A 21,828-nucleotide genomic window follows, 5' to 3' on the forward strand; every position below is an offset into this window, starting at 1 on the left:
AGCCCAGTCAGAATGGGTGTAGGAACAGGAGACACTTCAACCTGGGAAACAGCCTAAACTGTGTGCACCTGGGTAGTAGCCCAGGAGAAAGCAGCCTGTGCTTAATCATAACTGCACATAGGACAGGAAAAGTAAGAGACCTAGGGAATCTCCCAGAGTAATGCCTGCCACTGGTTTTAGCACCATTACTGGAGAAGCCTGGGTGGCTTAGGAAGGGTTGGGCAGATGGGATTCTGGGTAGTCTTGACAGAGTCATGGGATAGATGGGCTCAGTCTTGTCATCCAAGAGGAAGATACCCACATAACCTGAAAAATATTAACACTTACTGTCCTGAAGAGACAAACAAAAGGATGCCAAGCTTTTATTCTAAAATTTATTTCATGCAAGAAATGAATTTTTTTTTTTTTTTTTTTAAGTAAAGATGCCTCTATAGAGACCAACATAATAGATTACCCTCATTTATCTCCTGGGTCTGGTGATAGATGAATATGTGTGCTGCCCTCCTGATAACCGTAAGGACCATTGCCAGAAAGAAGCATTTTGCACTACAGGCTTCAGCAGTGATGGGACAGAACACGTATGGAGCTCCTTTGCACTGTGATGGTTTGGCCCAGACTTATAAACCTGTCTGAGCTGTTTTCAGGCATGAGGTCTCCCTGGAAAGAGGATCTCCTGTGCGAATTTCCCATAGGTGATGAAGCCATAGTCTTATCTGTCCTGTCCACCCAGCTGGAACAGACAGGAGGTCAGTTAACTTCACATCCAGACAGGCTATATCCCACACCTGGATTAGTCACTGAAGTCAAACAAAATATTTTATGGAACAAGCATTTCTCTTTAAAGTAATCAAGAAAAGGGATCCCAGAAGGCCTAGCACAACATAGGTGGCTAAATAAAGACTGTTTTCCAAGAAATGGTACCAGCATACATTCTGCCCTAAGAGTCAAATTTTGGAACAAAAAGATAAAAATAATACTGGTGGTTGCATCTCATCCATGGAAGCAGTAAATGCCAAAGACCTTGTTTCTCTTTGGTCCATTTCATTAAGAGCTCAGGCTAAACATAGGAGGCTAGGAGCTTTTGCCAGTAAAGTTGAGACTGCTGGCCATGGCCCAGAGCCACAGATAGGCTAGAATTTTCTTAAGATTCTATCTTGGCAACAACAGAACATCAATTGTGATACATTCTGGTGAAATCCTCTGGGCAATGCTTCACCTGTCTATCTTAAATTGAAAGTTGAATGCTAGCACTCCACTATAGAAAATAAACACATACAACATGATTCTCATAAGAAATTATTTTCTGTCACAGGTACTGTAAAGTCTCAAAAGCATAGTTCTTTGGTTTCCTGTTCCCAATAGCTGTGATGAATATTTATTGCCTTTTTTGTTGTTGTTGGTTTGGTTTGGTTTTTTGAAACAGGGTTTTTCTGTGAAACAGTACTGGTTGTCCTGGAACTCACTCTATAGACTAGGCTGGCCTCAAACTCACAGAGATTCACCTGCCTCTGCCTCCCAAGTGCTTGGATTAAAGGCCTGTGCCACCACGGCCCTGCTATGACACTAATTAATAAATCATCCCTGGTTAGCTCTGTCCCATGCAAGGTGCAGAGAATCAGCTTCTCAGCCCCCACCCCCTTCCCTATGTCACAGAAACGTCCCCGCAATGAGTTGTGGAGTAGGAAACAAAAAGCAAGTCTGTAGGGCACCATCTGCCTAAATGCCAGCACTGCATTGAGTTCCCTGCCCACAAGAGGATGTGTGCACTCTTGGACTAGGCCCAGACCTTAGCATTTGTACCTTTCCAGTTTCCTGCTGGATGAGATCCTGCAGCTCTTGTGTCCAGCCCAGGAGGTCCACCAGCCTTTCCACACTCTGAACTACATCGCCTAGCTGTGCCACATCTGTGCTGCGAGGACTGTAAGCAAAGGGCCCCACCAAGTCTCGATTGATGAGCAGTCGGGGCACTGACTTCTGTACTGCTTCAGACAAGCTGGCAAAAGGTTCCACCTGAAAGACAATCCAATGTGAAGGGCAGGGTGTCCATGCACCATCGGGACATTGAGCACCACAGCCATTGTTACCTTGGAGCAGGAGACAAGGAAGACACTGTGACACAAGAGCTTGCCACTTTGTTTCTGAAGGCTTCTGCCCCCTGCTCTGGGTGACCTCTTTCCCATCTACAGGCTGCCTCTCTTGTGCTCAAATGTGCCAACACAAACCCCGGCTTCTCCCCACACTCTATCCTTCCTTCCAGTCTGTATGTTCTGCCTTCTAGCATCTTCCTTCTACCTCCTCTGTCTACTCTATGACCTGAGCCCTACTCTGAGCCTCTCCTACACTTGCCTGGGGTAGAAGAGCAAGCATCCTTTTCCATCCTGCTACTGTCCCATCATATTTCTGCACCAGGAATAACAATGTGGGAAATGGGTAGATTAAGGGGTGATATCAAGCCTGGCTCTTAACTAAGAGGAAAAAGGTCAGTTCTCACCTTTTACTAAAGTTTCAAATGTATTATGGATTTAAATGTAAACAAAACAGTTGTTAAGCAGGTATGGCCGTGTACCTGTAATCCCAGACGGGAGGGTCAGATGCTCAAGATCATTCTCAGCTACACAATAAGTTTAAGGTTAGCTGGACCTACATAAGACCCTGGCCTCAAAAAAAGCAAAATACGGGACTAAAAGATAGCTAGGCAGTTAAGAGCATTGGTTGTTCTTGCAGAAGACTTGGGTTTGGTTCCCAACACCCACATGACAGTTCACAGCATCTGTAACTCTAGTTCCAGGGTAACCTCTCTGTGGGTACCAGCCACACAGGGCATACATACATACACATAAAATAAAATGTTTTTAGATAAGCAAAACAGGCCAAAAAGCCTCAATAACAAACAATTCTAAAGAAAAACCAAGGGAAGGCCATAATAGTTCAATGGGTAAGGAACTTGCTACCAAACCTGACAGCCTAAGTTGATCCCCAGACCCATATGGTGGAAGGAGAGAAATGACTCCCACAAATTGTCCTCTGGCATATCATACACATAAATCTTTTTTTAAAAAATGGTTCTAAAGAGACATCCCAGGGTTAATAGGTAAGGGTAGGGAAAGATGGTTTAGACATGGTAACTAAAGTGAGACAAAGGAAAGAGAGTGACTATCAGCTTACCACATTGGCATCTACATAAAACTGGGAAACATTTATAGTGTAACACTTTACACACATGTTGCTAATATATAAAAATGGGTAAATGATGCAATGGCCTCATAGCCATGGCTTCATTGCTGGCCACTAGGAGTGCCCTACCAAACTTTAAGTGGAAACCCTTTCCTCTTTATTGACACCTACTGGCAAGGCCTGCACTAAACCAAACAGCCACATTTACAATGTGACCCCTTCCCAACCCATGCCACAATATTCACTCATATATTTTCCCTTTGTGCACACCACCCCTAATGATGCCTCAGTGGTCTAAAGCACACACTAATAGTAAAAGGCCAAGTGCACACAGCCCTAGGTCTCTGCCCATCGTCCTCCTGAACAGAGTTATGGCCTTTCTCCCCTATGGCTACATACAGTTGGGCCCCAGCCCATGGTCTTAGCTCTTTAGATCTTTTGGAAATTTCGTGGCATTCAGACTCAGGTGCAGAGCAACTCCTTGTACACCTCCAGTGATCATCATCCAGGACTCTCATACCCACATGCAGACCCCAAACCCTGGTCCTCTAACTGCACCCTAACCCTACTAAACTGATGATGCTGCAGCCAACCTTCTTCCACCAAGGGTCACTTCAAGACTGCCATGTGCTCTTCATCCCAAAGTCCAGCCCTGTAGCTGGATCAGTCCCTTCAGTCCTGTCTCATAGCTAACCTTTTACTATACCTTTATGCCTCCCACACAGCCATTGCTCCCAAACACTGGCGTGTCACTACCACTGACTCTACTCACCTGAAAAAGTGGCACCATCAACCAGGCCCTACCCCTCCATGCTCTCCACCCTCCCACCCATATTCCTTTCAACAAACCTCCAGGGAGGTCCCAAGAATGAGTAGCAGGTCTGCCATGGCAAAATCAGCCACATGTAGTAAGAATCTTGCAGGCAGCGGCTCCCCAAAGAACACAATGTCAGGTTTCACAACGCCAGTACAGACAGGACAACAGGGCACCCTGTCTGCCATCACATCAGCCTGGGGATTGGAGGGAAGAACCAAGGAAGGTAACTTTAAAGGGAAGAAAAGGCAATCACTTCTCAAGGAAATTCTGAACATTCAAAAGCTATATTGTAATGGAACCCGTGTAGCTTTAGCAATTTTGTCAACTGTTTCTTATAACCCTCAAAAATTGGGTGGTGGGTGAAATATTTCAAATCAATTCCTAGACATCGCCTAGTTTTACCCACAGATTCTCCTGTAGCTTCCACCTGTGATGAGGACAGCCCTCAGACCGTGTTTTGTGGTCATCCCGCACAGCAAGAAAGGCAGCGCAAACCTGACCCCAGTTTGAGCTGTAGTGACCAGGGTGCTACTTCTGCCCTAGAAGGGGTTCAAGTCAGCTTCAGCTCACTGCTGGCATTGTCAGGTGTGACCATAGCTGCCAAAGACTGCCTCCTTATAGGATAAGGAAAAGTAGATGACACCTAGTTATCTCATGCCAAGTAGAAAAGGAGGCAGTGTCACTTTCTGACAAGGCACACATAAATAAATCTTTATAGCTAACTGAGTAGATTTTAGTGGAATAAATTCAGCAAGAATGAGTAGAAACAACCATCAAAATCTGTCAAAGTATCAGCTACAAATCATAAAACTATATGGTGTTTAAATTAATAGGGAAAAAATGACCAGCTTGAAATGTCTATTAAAATATTAGAACTTTAACTGTCATGGACTATTAAAAAAAAAAAAGAATCAAATAGAACTTCTGGAAGTAAAAAAGGCAAAGGTAAAATCAATGAAAGGACTTTACTCTCTGTAACAGACCAAGATATTGATGAATTTGAAACTGATCAGAATTACCCAGAATGCAACACAGGCAGTAACAATGGCAGACACTTCAAAGTACCCATGACTGTCAAAGGTGGGATACTCATCTCCTCAGAGTACTATACAGAGTGGAGGAAAAGGGCAGAAGTGATGGACATTTGAAGAGAGAATGGCTGGGGATTACCCTGCAATGATAAAACCCAATGCATTTCAAGCAGAATAAATAAAAGGGAATCCATATGGAAACACAACCCAGTGAAATTCTTGAAGAAAACATCTTAAAACTATGCAGAAAACATGATTAGCAAATGGATTCAGAACAGCCAATGCAACATGGAAGAAGGAAAGTGAAGTCAGAGACCTCCCAGAGATTAAGATTCTAAAGTCAAAGGTACCAATACTGCTGAGCTGGTGAGAGAATAAAGAGGTCAGTAAAAGAGAAGAGAGCTCAAAACTGCCACAAGCATCACCAACTGGTCTCTGACTAAAGGACAGAGGCAATCCAATAGAGAAGGATAGTTTAACACATGTACTGGAACACACATCCACACGCAACAGGATGAACCTAGACAGATTTACATGTTTCATAAAATTTAAAGTGGAAGCTGGGCATTGGTGGCGCACACCTTTAATCCCAGCACTCAAGAGACAGAGGCAGGCGGATCTCTGAGTTCAAGGCCAGCCTGGTCTACAGAGTGAATTCCAAGTCAGGCTCCAAAGCCACAGAGAAACCCTGTCTCAAAAACAAACAAAAATAAAGTGGATAGGAGACCTACATGCAAAGAAAAAAACTTCTAGAAGATGACATAGGAGGAAACCTAGATGATCTCCAGTATGGCAATAAATTTTTGGACCAAAGCAAACCCATGAAAGAAATAAGGGACAATGTAATATCAAAATTAAGAGCTTCTAGTCTGAGAAAGACACTGAGAAAGGATGAGGAGAAAAGCCATGGACTGGGAAAAATACTAACAGAAGATAATGAACTATTAACTAAAATATACAAAGAACTCTTTATTACATTTTTAATTATTTTATTTATACAGGGCTGGGTGCCCATGTGCCAGTTGGCATGGGAAACTCAGGACAGCCTGTAGGAAATGGTTTTCTCCCTTAGCATGTATGCGTGAGTGCGGGCGTGCAGTGTTGGGAACTGAACCCAGGGCCTCGCATGAGCTAGTCAAGCTCTCTAACTTGAAAACTGTTATCCACATAAAACCTTCATAGAGTAATTCATGTCCTTGAATTGAAGCGTTCATATTGCTAGCAGAATGGATAAACCATGGAACATCTAGACAAATTGTACATTGCTCAGAAGGAATTAGAAGTCAGCTGCCAGACCAGGAAAATACGTGGAAGAGACAAATACACACTGCTAAGTGAAAGAAGTCAGTATGAAAGGTTACATACTCTGTGATCCCAACTTTATGACACTCTAGAGAAGATTCAACGATAAGAAAGAAAGATCAGAATTGCTAGGTGTTGGGGTAGATGAAGGATAAACAGAACACAAAGCAGACTGGTGAGAATACTGCGTATGAGATGGATACTTTCCTCTACACATTTATTCAAACCCATCAAATATACCACACTACTGTGGACTCTGGGAAGAGTGTCATCAATGTGGGTTCCTCAGCTGCAAGGTAACTAACTGACTTTGGTATAATGTTGGAAATGATGGAAGCTGTATGTGCAAAAGTATATAGGTATATGGCAACTATCTGTACTTTGTACTTTGACTAAAGCTATAAAAAAAAATAAAGTTAATTTAAAACAAAACAAAAACTTATCTAGCCTGTGGAGCTACAGTGAGGGGGTAAAGCCCGTAGAATGTAGGTCTAGCTAAAGTCTCAGGTCATATGTGAAGGAGCCAGTATTAAGCACAAGACACCCCAAGACCAGGTTCTCAGCACAAAGGAGATTTATTTACCCAGAAGGACAAAGGGCAGGGACTAAGAGACAAAGACAAGAGATAGAGGATGAAGGAGAAGGGAAAGAAAAAAGGGATGTTTGTCCCAAAGGAACAAAAGACTGCCTCCAGAAAGAGAGGAGACAGACATGGCCCATAGGCAAATGGCAGTTTATAAGGGTAAAAGAGGAACCCCTATGTTAGGATGAATTGGTTTCTTTGATTGGGCATGTTAATTGGAGCAGCCAAAAGGGGACTTTGATTGCTGGACTTCAATACTTTGATAGCTGGATCTTAGCAATCAGCCTCAGCGAGAAGTGGCCAAATAAGACAATGGACCTTGGTGGCTAATTTTAGGAATATAATCAAGCAGTTTTTAGCAAGGCAGATGGAATGCAGAAGGGCAAGTCCTTCCAGAGCCATGGTTTGACATGCTCAGACTGGCTAGAGTCCCTTAAATATAGGATATGCCCTCAAAGGGATAGCAAACTCCTTCTTCTTCCTTTTTTCTTTTCCTTCCTAATTATAAGAGGAGCAATATTGTACCAGATACCCTCACATCATAATTTGCCACCTTGCCACAGATCCAGGATAGACCAGTAGACAGGGACCAGAATCTCTGAAACTGGGGTCCAAGATGAACCTCTTCTAAGTTTATTATCTCAGGTATTTCTTGCAGTAACAGGAGGCTAACATGACCATCCTAAAACTCATATTTCATGGGTTGGAAAAATAGCCTAGTACTTCAGAGCACTTGTTTCTCTTGTAGAGGTGGCTCAAACTATTTGTAGTTCCAGGGGATCCAATGTCTTCTTCTAACCTCAGTGGACACCAGACACACATGGTACACATACATATATGCATGCAAACACACATATACCTATGTATATACAAATATACATATATGCATGAAATAAAGAATATTAATACATATTTCCTGACTTCAAAACTTGTTGTAAGGTACAGTAACCAAAGCAATGTGATACTGGCATAAAAAAGACAAACAGATCACTAGAACAGAACAAACAAATCCTTACACACATAATCAATACATTTTTTAAATGACATCAAGCCTATTGTGTGGGGGGGAAAGTATAGTTTCATCCACTACAGTAGCTGAGCATGGTGGTACATACTTTTAATCCCAGGTTAAGGAGACAGAGGAAAGTGGGTCTCTGTAAATCCAAGGCCATCCTGGTCTACATAGCAAGTTCCAAGCCAGCCAGGGCAATATAGTGAGACCCTGTCATAAAAGGAATTGAAGGGAGTTTGTGAGGGAAGCTGAAGAGAAATAGAATTTGAAAGCACTGGCTACTCTTCCAGAGGACCTTGGTTGATTCCCAGTGCCCACGTGGTAGCTCACATGTCTATAACACCCTCTTCTAGAATCCTTAGGCATCATGCACACACATAGGGCACAGACATAGATGTGGGTAAAACATCCATATGCATAAAACAAATAATAATATAAAATTTTAAGTTCTGAAAAAAGTGGATAGTCACAGGCAAAAAATGAATTTTGTCCAGGAAGAAAGTCACAGTTGAACAGCACAGATTGTGAGCCTTTAAACGGAATGCAGTTTTGTAAAGCCAGCTGTCAGCCATGTCTGGAGATGAACTAGGGACTGAGGCTGCTTACACTCACCAGTTCATGCAGACCTCATGAACTATGCCAAACCATGGCTTCATCATGAGACAGTTCAACCTTTGCACACCAGTCACTATCCCAAATAAGATCCCTGAGATTAAGCTACCAAAACAGCCACCATCATATGGCAAATTCTTGACTTCCTCAATTGTCTTTGAAACCAAACACTAATAAGCTCCAAATAAATGTAATTTTTTGTTACAAACTAGATTGACTTTACCTCATCTGATAAGTTGGAACCATATGTGTGTGTGTGTGTGTGTGTGTGTATTTCACAAAATTTAATTCAAAATGGGTCAGATTAATACATATAAGAGCTAGAACATTTAAACCCTTAGAAGAAAACACAAAAAAGCTATGATAACTGCCAAAAGCATAAGCAACCAAAGGAAAAACAGCCTGGCAACATTAAAGCTACAAAGCTCTGTGCATGGTGGACAAAGTCAGTACAGAAATAGTAGTGCAGAAGACAACAGGCAGGGATGTAAATGGTACAGCCTCTGTGGAAAAAGTTCAAAACTATGAAAAGAGGCTTACCATAGGATATAATTTCACTCCTAGTGATACAAAGACTTGAAAGCAGGGTCTCAGAGTGATATCTGCATACCACATTTATATTCTCAATAATCAAAAGGTAGGAGAAGCCCAAGTATACATCAACAAATGATGTAAGTGTAAAACACTCCTGACTGCAGAATGGAATAATATGAAACCTTAAAAAAAGAAGGAAAATCCGACACACACTGTGAGGTGGTGAAATCTGAAGACATAACACTCTGAAACTAGCCAGGCACAAAAGGACAGGTACTGAATGACTCCATGATCTAGTTCATAGGTGACAACAGAAGGACCATTACCACAGTCTCAGGGAAGCTGGTGTTTAATAGCTATGGGGTTTCTGCTTGGAGTGATAAAGATTGTTCTGGAAATAAATGGCAGTATTGGCTACAGAACATTAAAAATATACTTAATGTCTTGGAACTAAATTTTAAAAATGATTAAAATAGAGACTGAAGAAATGGCTCAGTGGTTAAGAGCACTTGTTGCTCTTGCAGAAGACCTGGGTTCAATTCCCAGAACCACACGGCAGCTCACAGCTGTCTAACTCCAATCTCAGGGCATCTAATGCCTTCTTCTGACTTCTACAAGCTATTGCACCCATGTGTTGAATATAATACACTCAGGCACACACACACACACACACACACACGAAATAAATATTTTAAAAATTATTTGAATGATGAATTTTGTGTTATGTGTTCACCACAATGAAATATCTTAAAGATCTTTATTATTTTTTTTCTTTTAGTAGAGAGCTTCACTTTGTAGTCTACTTTAGCCCTGAGTTCACAATCCCCCAGATTCTAGCCCTTGAATGCTAGAATTTCAAGTATGCACCATATCTCAGCTGGGAAAAATATTTGAAATATGAAAAAAAGTATGTACATGCTAGTTATTATTAAGAAAACAAAAGGATTATATAGCTTTGGCCACAGCACTCTTCTCATACTATGACCAATGCCTGGCAGAAGCAACTTAGGGGATGAGACATTATTGTGGTTCACAGTTTGAGGGATTTCAGATCATCGTGGTGGCAGGATTAGCTCTATGGTAGCTTGACGGGATGATGATCAGTTCAAACTCAAGTTGTCAAGCCTGCCTAGTGGCAGACAACCTAACTGCTAAGCCACCTTTCTGGCCTAATGTTTTGCCAATCATCTAATGCTTCTATCTACCTATGTACTTGCTATTTGTAATCTTTCTCTTTTGCCTGCTACATGCTTATCAGACTCACTTACTTGAAACAACAAGCACAGCTACTATAAATGGGTCTCTGCCTTACAGAATAGTATTGTGGATATGGACCTACACATGGGGAAGACTGGTAGATGCTGAGCACCTGCTTCAGTCACTCTCCACCATATGTATGCGCATGTGTGTTTTCAGACAGGGTATCTCTATCTAGTCTGGCTATCCTGGAGCTCAATAGTATAGACCAAGCTGGTCTTGAACTCACAGAGATGTACCTGCCTCTGGCCCTCTCTGCCTCTCTCTCTGTTTCTGTCTCTCTGCCTCTGCCTCTGCCTCTGCCAAGTGTTGGTATTAAAGGTATGCACCACCACACCTGGCTCCATCTTGTTTTAAAATAAGGTCTCACCACCTGCAGCTCACAAGTTAGGCTAGGCTGGTTAGCCAATGAGCTCCACAGATACACCTGTCTCCACCCACTCAACCCAGGGGTTACAGACATGTAATACTACAATACCCAACTTTTACTAGGACGTTGGGGATTGAACACAGGTCTTTGGGCTTAGCAGAGCTAGTCTAGCTATCAGCTTGTTCTAGGAATCTGAGATTCCAGATGGGCTGTCACACCTGCCCAACACTTATATAGCTAGCACTTTGTCTACTGAGCCATTTCCCTATACCTTTCTGTACTATTTTTAACAGCAAAAATAAACATTAAAAGTGCCTCATAATAGCCGGGCGTTGATCTACTGAGCTAGTTCCAGGACAGGCTCCAAAGCAATCAGAGAAACCCTGTCTAGAAAAACCAAAAAAACATAATAAGTAACAAAAGGACTAAACAGGATTCAGATGTTAACACAAGACACCCATTAAATTGCACAGGAATGTAGAGAATTTAGAAAAGAAAACTTAATAGGATTCAATGAAATAATTTTTTTTTGGGGGGGGGGGGAGTTCCAAGACAGGGTTTCTCTGTATTGCTTTGGGGCCTGTCCTGGAACTAGCTCTGTAGACCAGGCTGGCCTCGAACTCACAGAGATCCTCCTGCCTCTGCCTGAGTGCTGAGATTAAAGGCATGTGCCACCACATTTGGCTTGGGAGATCTTTTTCCCTATATTTTTCTGACCTGCATTTTGTGGGTGGAGGGAGCGGTAAGGCTGAAACCCCAAGCATTCTACCACTGAGCTGCATCCTCAGCTGGCCTTAGTTATTTTACAACTATGTTGTATTTTTCAATTAAAAGTAAAGGAGCCAGGCATGGTGGAGTACATCCTTCATCCCAGCAGAAGCAGATGGATCTCTATGAGTTCTAGGCCAGCCTGGTCTAAATAGTAAGACCCTGTCTCAAACAAAGGCCAGGCATGGTGACATATACTTGTAATCCTAGCAATGGAGACAGACACAGGTGGATCCCTAGGGTTCCCTGGCCAGCCAATCTAGATAACATAGTGAGTTTCAGACCACAGTGAGCACCCTGTTTCAAAAACAAACCAATAAACAAGCATAAAATACTACTATTATAGATCCTCCACCCCCAAGGACTGTAGAAGGCAGAGACCATTTCATGAGTTAACTCACCCTGAAGTCCTCCCCTGGGAAGGACCTTCGACAGACCGTGCATGTAGCTGATGCAAAGGACCCATGAGCTTCAACTAGCTTGGAGGCAGGGATGCCAGACGCTGAAATTCAAACCAAAACTCAAGTGTTGCAGCCTCTGTGATGGCTATTCAGGCACACAAGCACAACTTCTGAGCTTACAAAACTAGGTTTCAAAAAGACTGTGTGGCTGGTAAGTGAACAGAAAGAGACTTCTCAGTGGGGTGTGGTGACTCATGCCTGTAATCCTAGCTGAGGCTAAAGAACGGAGAGTTCCAAGACTGCTGAGTTAGTAAATTCAAGGCCAGTATGGACAATAGCAGAACATCTTCAATAACAACAAAAGACTTTTCATGAAGTCCATTACTGCTATTTGGTTCCCACCTTCCCCCAAAACCTGTTCTCCTATTGGGGGAAAAGGCAGCCTTGGTGGGGGTAGCCACTGTTGTCCCTGTGCTTCTGAGCTGTAGATTCCTTCTCAGAGGAATCCTGTCCTTTGAGTAAGATGCTGCCTTTCTTAAGACCACAGCACCCTTGTAGACAACAGAGTGGCTGTTCACTGACTACTGGGGGGAAGCATGGGCAAATTCTCCCTCACTGCTGCAGTCACTGTGTGAAGCAGAGCCAAGTCTGACTGACTTGGACAACACTGAAATGTGGGTGGTTCTTTGGTGTAGTGGCCTCAGAGCTGTGCTTTCACAAGGCTGTATCTCCCAGAGATGTTCAGACACTGTTTCTGTATCAACGCTATGATGTGGGGGATCTGCCTGAAAACAATCTCAGGATGAAAGAGGAGGTAGGGAGAACAGACAACAAAGCTTGGCCATGTGTCAGTAAGGGAAACTGAGGGAAAGGACATAAGGCTTCCTTAGGAGGAAAGGACACGGAGATGAAAGGAAAACGGGAAGAGGAGGAGGGAAGGAAGAAGGAAAGAGAGAGGGGGAGAGAGATCCACTCCAGATTAAAAATAATATGACCTTTAATTCTATCCAAAACTCCAACCCCAGAAGGTGTGTGGGAGACAGGCCCACAGAGTGGTTTCAGCTGTGGCCTCAAACACAGAAGCGGTAAAGGCATAACCAGCTGCCTGGCAACAGTCCCAGGGACGACATATAAACACTACGTCATAGACAGCCCTCCTTAGAAAGAGGCACAGACACGCAAGGAGAAAAGGCTCACCTCTCTCAAGCCCATCGATGTTCTGTGTGTAGAGCCGCAGGAGCAGCTCCTTGTCATGGAGCAGTCGAAGGAAGTAGTGAGTGACATTAGGCCTATAGTGCCCAGGGTATAGCTCCTTGGCCAACGTGAAAAAGGGCTTGGGGTTATGAAAGAAAAAGCCAAGTTCAAAGATGGCCTCAGGGTATGGGAGGTCGTACTGCTGAAGGTTGCTGTAGAGGCCACTTCCCGGGGATCTGTCAAGACAGAAGGGGAAGGCTGAGCCCTGCAGAAGAGGGTGAGGGAATGACATCAGAGGGAACTGCGGTGTACCTGAAGTCCGGGATGCCACTGGGTGTGCTGATGCCAGCCCCCGCCATGACCACGACCCTCCTGCAGGCTCTGGTGCGAAGCAGCTCAGCCACATCCTGCAGAGAGAGTTTCACCTTCTCTCTGTTGCCCCCACATCCAAAGCTGCCTGAGGCACCCACGGAGAGGGATATGGGCCTTCTCCCACCTGTAACACTGACAGCAAGAGCACAAAGAAAGGCAGCAGTGGCAATCAGTCTTATGCTAGCAAGAGTGAGTACAGTACTCTCCTCACCATCAAAGGTGAGCATGCACTTCTCTTCTAGTGCCACCCAAATAATCACTTTCCCACTATGCACAGCTACCGACTAAAGAAGAAAGCCGTCTTGTATCAGAATTGAGATTTATTTGGGGGCAAAGAACTTCTGGTTTACAGACACTGTGTGCGTCGGGGAGGCACTGCCACAGCTGGGACGATTCTGAAGGCTGACTGAGGACCGTTAAGAGTTGGAATGTTGTCGCTCAAAAGCTGAATTTACCTTGGGCTATCTTTAGATCCGTGGATAGGATACCTAACATCCTTTTGATTATGAAGTAAGACCTTTGGAATGCATTGGCTTCCAAGAACACAAGCTTCCACTAAACCAAGAGCTAAAACCTAGAGCAGAGTTTACTGCTTGGCTGCAACCCACCTACCTGATGTCCCCACCAATATATTCAGTAAATACACTAATTTCTGACTGTCTTGTGCTCTGTGACTGAAAGTTTGTATAACTCCTTCCATGAGAAAGATTTTACTTGGAGTAACCTGAGTCCATGTTCCCAGGGCATGGCCTCTCATACTGGGCTCAGAATAAAACCATGCCTTATTCCCTTTGAAGCAAGAGCTGTGCTTTGTGTCAACAGTATCGGCATTCAATGTGAGACACCCCCCCCCCAGGGATGATCCAGTCTCATCAGAGGAGTCATCAGGATCAGCACCAGGTGTTAGATGGGGCCTTCTGTTCCCAACTATCGATGACACCTTCTCAGGTAGAGTCCCTGGAGTCTAGAGTCTGGACCTGCTTTTGTTTGTCTGACAGTCCACTGACTTATCTGGGCACTGTACTGGGTAGCCTCTTGCTGTTGTGGAACAAACATCTGTAATATAGCATTCATCAGAATGTTTCCCAGAATTCACGCTTTTTCTCCCAGAACTCCTGCCTTTTTTATTTATCTCTGTCTGTTGCTTATTGCAACCTAGCCCCTTTTAGTTTACAAATCTTATGAAGACCTAATCATAAAGACAATGAAGATACGAGACACTTGTTCTCCCTCGTCCAGCTATCAGGGTGGAGGTATTAAGAGGAACTCCCCAAGAAATGCAACAACCTCACAGAGAAGCCCAAGATAACACACTTCATTCCTGGGATGGAAGGAAACTTGTTGGCTCAGCTGGGGAGACACACACATAAGAGTTAATTACTCTGTGCCCTGAGCTCCCTCACTCTCCTACAAGCACACAGAATAAGTCCAAAATACAGTGGGAGGAACTGACTGGTGAGAACCAAGGAAGCTGCTCCACAAGTGCACTTAACACTTAGTCCAAACACACACCCCACCAGCAGGCAGAGCAGGTTACAGATCTCAGGGGCAAAGACACTAATATGGAAAGTCTTTGGGGGAAACCTGCCAGTCAATACTATTCTTACATTTGAATAATTACCATAGTTCAAGTAGCAACTATTTGATATTTCAAAATTATTTTTCTTTTGTGTACAAAACTAGAAGTACTAGGTAATAGAAGAGAAAAATGGACAAACTAATTAGAACGTCAAAGCACCTAAGAAGAGAAATGATTTAAATTGCTGATTTCTATGAAATAAAAGTTTGGAAACTCTCAGCTACTCCTCCAGCATCATTCTTGCTTGCATACCGCCATGATCCCTACCATAATGATAATGGACTAAGCCTCTGAAACTGTAAGCTAGCCCCAATTAAATTCTTTATAAGAGTTGCCATGGTCATGCTGTCTCTTCACAGGAACAGAAAGTGACTAAGACAGCTCTTTTAAGATAAAGCCTATGTGCAAAGGACAACTGGGGAAAAGGTGGGTAGAGTTCTTAGACTCACACCACAAAACAGTGTCCAGAATCCAGAAATAGACCCACACATGATTTGATTTGCAACAAGCAAGGTATTCTGTGCTTTTCAATGGGGAAAAGTCTGTTGTGTTGCTGTTGTTTTATATCTAAATGCTGGAATAATTAGATGTCAATATGAGAAAACAATCACATTTGACACCCTCCTTCACCATAAACAAATACTGATTTGAAATAAGCTCAGTACATTGGCACATCCTGTAATCATAGCTACTTAAGAGGCTGGGGCAGGAGGGCCACTTAAGACGCAGTTCAAAGCCATCTCTAGCAATATGGCAAAATCGCATCTCAAAAAATAACGTATCATAGTGCAGAACGATAAGATTTCTAAGAAAAATCACAGAGGAATATATTTATGACCTTGGAATTGCAAAGAATTGACAGCTATATAAGAAAGTAACAATAAAGTACACCACTCTCAAATAAATAAATAAATAAGAAAATAAATAAATAAAAAGATGAAGCCTAGAGGAAGAAAACCTGGGATGAAATTTGTGATGAAGGGTTTCCTAATCCATATCAGGACCCCCTGGGATTTACTGAAGAATTTCAGATCATCATTGCCTAATTCAGTTACTGACACTGACAAGGCAGATGAACAGTTTCTCTTGGCAGATAGAGGAAAAGCTTCCTTTGAAGATTGAAGGAAGACAATGCTAAGAATGGCTGTTAACAACAAGGAAGTCACTCTGCTATAGTATCAAAGATATTCCCACAAGGATGTGATAGCTACCACGAAGCTTAAAGAACATTAAAAGCTCAGACTTTACACCCGTATGTAATCGGGATAAAAATGAGGCTCTAGAGAGGACTCCAGAAAGAAACATCCACACCATGAGAGCTAGGGGTACTGTTGCAGACAGCTCATCAGGGCAGCTTCTGTGACTCAGCAGCCAAACCCCAATCAAGCAAGGCCACAGAATCCAGCAAATCAGGGCTCTCCCCACACAGCTCTAAAGGGGACCAGGGTCACCTTCAAATGCCAGAAAATAGTAAGAGGAGTATGAACTCATTTTTCAAAGGAAGCATCTACAGAAGGCAATGGACAAGTAATGGGCTTCAGTGATGCCTCAGGTGGGTTTTCATTCAGGAAAAAAAAAAAAAAAAAAAAAAAAAAACGTGAGTTTAATAATCGCAGCATGCAGGAGGCAGAGGAAGGTGGATCTCTGTAAATTAGAGGCCCGTCTGGGGGTGGGGGAACCAAGTGTGGTTAATCCCAGTACTCAGGCTAGCCTGGTATACATAGTGAGTTCCAGGACATCCAAGGCTATGTAGAGAGACCCTGTCTCAAAAAAAAAAAAAAAAAAAAAAAAAAAAAAACAAGCAATAGTTGTAAGAATCAAAAATTTAAGAAAAATTATTCTACAACCAAAAACTGAGAAATTACTGAGGCAGAGGGGTAGATCTCTGTGGGTTCAGGGACAGCCTAGCTGACATAGGGAATTTCAGGACAATCATGCCTACACAGTGAGACCCTGTCTCGCAAATGTATGTATCTTACAAAAATAAGAGAAAGAATTAGTGCATTGATGTATTAAGAGCTATTATAAACTAAATGGGGCAAAGCACCAAAATCCCTATCAAGTATTAAAATGTATATAAGCTCTAAGTAAGGAATAAAGAACAAAAACAGTCAGTGAAATGTCTTGGGTTTGGGGTTCAAAGGACACATTGGGTAGGAGATTTAATCCAAGAGTTATTAACATCATGAAAAGACAACATGACAGGAGGGTTCCAAGAGAATTCTGACCCATGAAGCAGAGTAAGGGTACCTTCTTACAGGGCTTACGGGAAGAGGGAGATTCCATGCCATATGGTCAATGAGTAGTCAATAGGATGTGGCTTGTAATCAGGTTGAGTCTTATATTCCCAAGTAGCAGGGGAAGATGAGAATGCCTTGCATTGTGAAAAAAATGTGTGACTTGGAGGATGTGGGGAAATTGGTTTGAGGGACCCCTTAATTAATATGTATCCATCATACAGGATGCATCATTGGTATTCTCAGATAGACTGGAATCTGGTAGTGGAGCCTGTACATAGAATCAGTTATGAGGGCAGAGAGACACAACTACAAATGGGCATGACAAATGGGCCTGGGTTTTAACAATTCAAACTTTTTGTTTATATAAAGAAATGGCAAGACAATTTATGGGAAAAGAGATAGAGGGGAACGCTTTTGTGGGTACCAGGCAAAGTATTAATTTCTGACTTCCTCCCATTGGCATCAAGAGTATATAAATGATGCAATGCTAGAAGTCTGACAGGCATCCAAGTTGAAAACAGTTGGAACAGTGGAAACAAGTGGATCCCTGGAGCTTACTGGCCAATCAATCTAGTCAAACTGTTTAGAGACCTTGTCTCAAAAAACAGGGTAGGGGGCTAGAGAGATGGCTCAGCGGTTATGAGCACAGGTTGCTCTTCCTGGGGACCCACTTTTAATTCCCAGCATCCACATGGCAGCTCACAACTGTCTGTAACTCCAGCTCTAGAGGATCTGATGCTCTGTCCTTTTCCGGCACTTGCACTCATGTGGGCATACCCATGTAAACACAAACACACAACCACATATAACTGAAAATAATACAAATAAATCCTAAAAAAGGAAAAGGTAGAGAGGCTGGAGAGATGGCTCAGCAGTTAAGAGTATATATTGCTCTTTCAGAGGACCTAGGTTAAATTTCTAGCACCTACATGGTGACTCACAACCATGTGTAACTCCAGTCCCAGGGGATCCCATGCTCCCTTCCGGCCTTGACAGAAACACTGGGCACTGCAGCTTCACATGGCTCTGGAAGTTTCCTGAGTCTACAGCCTTCACTAAGGGCCCTCTTGATATCCAGGCTGCAATGTCTCCATCACCACTGCAATCTGCCCTGAATTCAGCACCATGAGCCTCAGGCCACACACTGAGAGCTGAGAAACTGGGCCAATTTTCCCATCGGATGGCCATAATGACCAGTATAAAGACCTCTCCACACTGGTTAGAAGAGATTAAACTGATCAAATGGACTCTCCCCAAATAAATGACTAAAATTAATACGGACATAAAGCAGACAACTAAGAGTATGCCTTTACTCATAATACAATCCAGAATAAAGTTGCAGACAGGGCAGTTCAGAACCTGTCTTCTAGCAGGATGATACAAATGCAGTCACTTCCTTAGCTCCTTACAAAACCGACTTCACATCATGCTGCCTGCTTTCCCAGAAGCACTCCTCACACCACTGCCATTCCAGTGATGGTTTTAACCCTCCATTTTAGACAAACAAAAGGCTTATTTGTTTTCATGTCCTAAATCCTGGTGGTTCTAAGTAACCCTTTCCCACCCAGCATATTCTGCCTGAGAAGCATGATCTCCACTTTGGAGTACCATAATCCCACAAGGCCAAATGCTTGCTGAACCCTAAGGATAATCACTGGCCCTCCTCTTAAAGGCAGCAGTGCTGGCTCCCTCTCTGACAGGGTGCCTGTCAGCTTTCTCCTCTGTGCACCTGCAATACACAGCTGCCCTATCCCCAGTGTTCAGTTATCCAGGCACTTGTGTGCCACCAGCAAGCCAGGAGTAATCTTGCAGCACCCTGAGCCTCAGCTGATATGGCTCAAAGCAGGGAGGCCAAAGATGACTGAAGTGTTTTGTTGCTGTTGATGGTGGTGTTTTGTTGTGCTGGGGGTGAAGAGGCAAGAGCTTTCTCCCTGAATTACATACCAACCCTAATTCTTAGTCTGATTTGGAGGAACCTATATTTATAAACCTCTCACTAGAGAGTACAGGAGAACAACAACAAACAACAGGAGAAAGGCCTCAGCCACTCCCACACTGCAGAGATGGGCCAATGCTTCTAAAGAAGGTCCTGCTGTATCTATCACAGTAGGGTATAAAAGCACTTTACCAAGGTCCTTCTGCTGAGCCAAGGCAATGAAACCCTTCCAGGGGCTCCTGATGAAAACAATGAAGAAAAAGAAAGCTCTGGCTCCAAACCCACATCCCTCCCATCAAATACCCCATTCTCACACAGCACCTAGGACAGTTCACTTACAGTTCTTGCCCTCACATTTGCTGAACTCCTCAAATACAAACCATGGGAAAGCACAAATGGGTTAACAGAAAAGTTGTGACCATTGCTGAGTGCCTGCCAACTGCCAGACATCCATGTCAAGGCACATGAAGAACATTTCTTAGTCACCTGCACAAAAAAATGTTTGCATGTAACTGACAATAGACTTAATGTATAACTTGAAGTCCATCTACATGGTATGGAAAGCTCCTGGGATGAAGACACCAGAGGCTGGCATTGAGTAATGTCTGAGACACTGCAAAGAGACAAAGAATGAAGTCACCTACAAGTCCCAAAATCTAAAACCAAGAACAGAAGGAATGTTCTGTGGAGACACTCCTCATAGACATCCCCAGGGTTCCTGTGTTGGGTTAATGGCAGATGATTTGATATAAATGCCTCCATGAATTTGAGTGTCTTTCCTGATCCTTCTCTATCCTCAGCACCCAAAAGTCTGCTATAGAGAAAAGGCTCTATAGCAGGAGCTGGAATGTACACCTCTTTAGTAAAGTCTTCCACACAGCAAGACAGAACACTGTCTATCCAAATATTCATCTGTTATAGGGCACTTAAATTTCTTTGCTAGCAACTGTGGGCCCTAAAAATGTAAGAACTCTAGGCTGGGTATGTAGTTTAGAGGTACAGTGCTAGCCTAGCAGAGAAGTACAAGGCCTGACCAGGTTTGATCCCCAGCACCAAACAAAACAAAAAAACAAAAAAACAAAAAACAAACAAACAAAAAAAAAAAACCATCCAAACTCACACATCATTATGCTACACTGCTGTGTGTTGTTTGAGTTACTGAAAAGCTGGCTTTGGAGGCAGGGCTGACAACTCCCATTTCTGACCCATGCTGGTCTCAAAGTCCAAGGTCTGGATGGGCTGGCTCCCATCAGCAAAATGGGGAACAGCAAAACAACCCAAGAGTGAAAACACTGTCCATGAGTGCAGCTAGAAGGTGAACCATTTCCAAGCGGTTACTATTATTTATCCCAGCATGTGAAAGTGCCTGCAGACGGGAGCAGAGGCTGGAAGCAGACACTGAAGAAAGCTCTTCTGGGAACTCCCACCGACTATCCCAACTTCCTCTGTCAGTTTTTGTTGGATCCAGCAATTGTCCAATTTGACATTCTCTCTGTTGCTATTTGTTTCTTTACTGAAAAACTTCGCCAAAGGAGCCACTCTTTTCTGCCAGCGACTCTCTTTACTGGAATCTCTACCCGGCTACCTTAAAGGGGCTTCCTAATAGATTCCTGCTGGATTTCTTTTTAAATATCCAATGTGATAAATTCTCTCTTAATAAACTCACTCATTTGAAAATGAAAATATGCCTATCATAGACCATTCTCGGGGCTATACAAAACATACTACTATTTTGCAGACAGTATAACGATTAGTGAAATTTTAACCTCACAACCTTTATGGGAGACAATTAAAACATAATAACAGCAGCCGGAGTTGGAAGCTGGAGGATGGGGAGTTCAAGGTCATCCTCCTTCACACTACCAGCTGGAGGCAGGTATCAACTAGGAGACCCAGTCTCAAAACAACACAATCCACATAACTTTACACAAGGCAGTCTATTGGAAATTTATGCTCGAAATGGGGTGCAAATAAGGTTATTCAACACGACGTTATTTGTAGTAATACGAGATTAGAAACTATTTCGATAAGGAAATAGTGACATAAATTATGAGACACCCATACAAAGAACTTCCCCAAAATGGTTAAAGACTGCAATGGAAATAGCTGAATAAAAAACATCTTTAAAGAGATGAGGCCGGTCGGTCGAGCTTTGTAGAAGAGCGCACCTGCCAGTTTCTCACTACCGCAATTGCTTTCAGCTCTCCGTCCCTAAAACACCTGCAACAGCATATCTGAGGGACTCCCATGGCTTCCTCGCCGTGGCTCACCTCCTGGACCCCACAGTCTGAGCGCGGCCAAGGCCAGTCGACCGCTCACCGCCATGATGCTCTGCAGGGAGCCGGCGCCTAGAGGGTCAAGTGTCATCCGAATCCCCGCCCCCGTGCGCCGAGCCGGGGCCGATACTCTTACCCCGCCCCCTCACGCCAAGTCCCGCCCCCAGCACCGGCACTCCGCCTCTCACGTGGTGCCCAGCCCAGCCGCCCCGCCCCCTCCCCCGCCCGTTAGCCCGAAGTGCCGAAGGGGATGTGTATGGCAGGTGCGGGGAGCTTCCCGCTCGGTGGGCTTATAGGTTGGGAAGCCAAACTCGGACGCTTCACTGTTTTACCCTGCGCTCGATCTTGTTGACCGGGTGGATGATAACTA

The 21,828-nt window shown here is 43.6% G+C and overlaps 1 protein-coding gene across 3 annotated transcripts; it reads right to left on the reverse strand.

Moving 5' to 3' along the window:
• Positions 1–385: 385 nt before the first annotated feature.
• Positions 386–21,582, reverse strand: Sirt3 (sirtuin 3). 3 transcript variants are annotated; one of them, XM_051193310.1, is made up of 7 exons: positions 21,453–21,571; positions 13,368–13,551; positions 13,059–13,291; positions 11,862–11,962; positions 4,024–4,185; positions 1,801–2,010; positions 386–730 (listed from the first exon to the last, which is right to left on the reverse strand). In XM_051193310.1, exons 1-7 carry the CDS (start codon positions 21,547–21,549, stop codon positions 710–712), a joined length of 1,008 nt encoding a protein of 335 aa, XP_051049267.1. In that variant the 5' UTR covers positions 21,550–21,571; the 3' UTR covers positions 386–709. The 3 variants fall into 3 exon arrangements, with proteins under 3 accessions (XP_051049267.1, XP_051049269.1, XP_051049268.1); XM_051193312.1 differs by having other exon boundaries at positions 387–730; positions 13,368–13,462; positions 21,453–21,543; XM_051193311.1 differs by having other exon boundaries at positions 388–730; positions 13,368–13,559; positions 21,453–21,582.
• Between the last annotated feature and the right edge of the window lie 246 nt (positions 21,583–21,828).

Source organism: Phodopus roborovskii, unplaced genomic scaffold (genome assembly GCF_943737965.1).
Source record: "Phodopus roborovskii unplaced genomic scaffold, PHOROB, whole genome shotgun sequence".
Taxonomy (NCBI): Eukaryota; Metazoa; Chordata; class Mammalia; order Rodentia; family Cricetidae; genus Phodopus; species Phodopus roborovskii.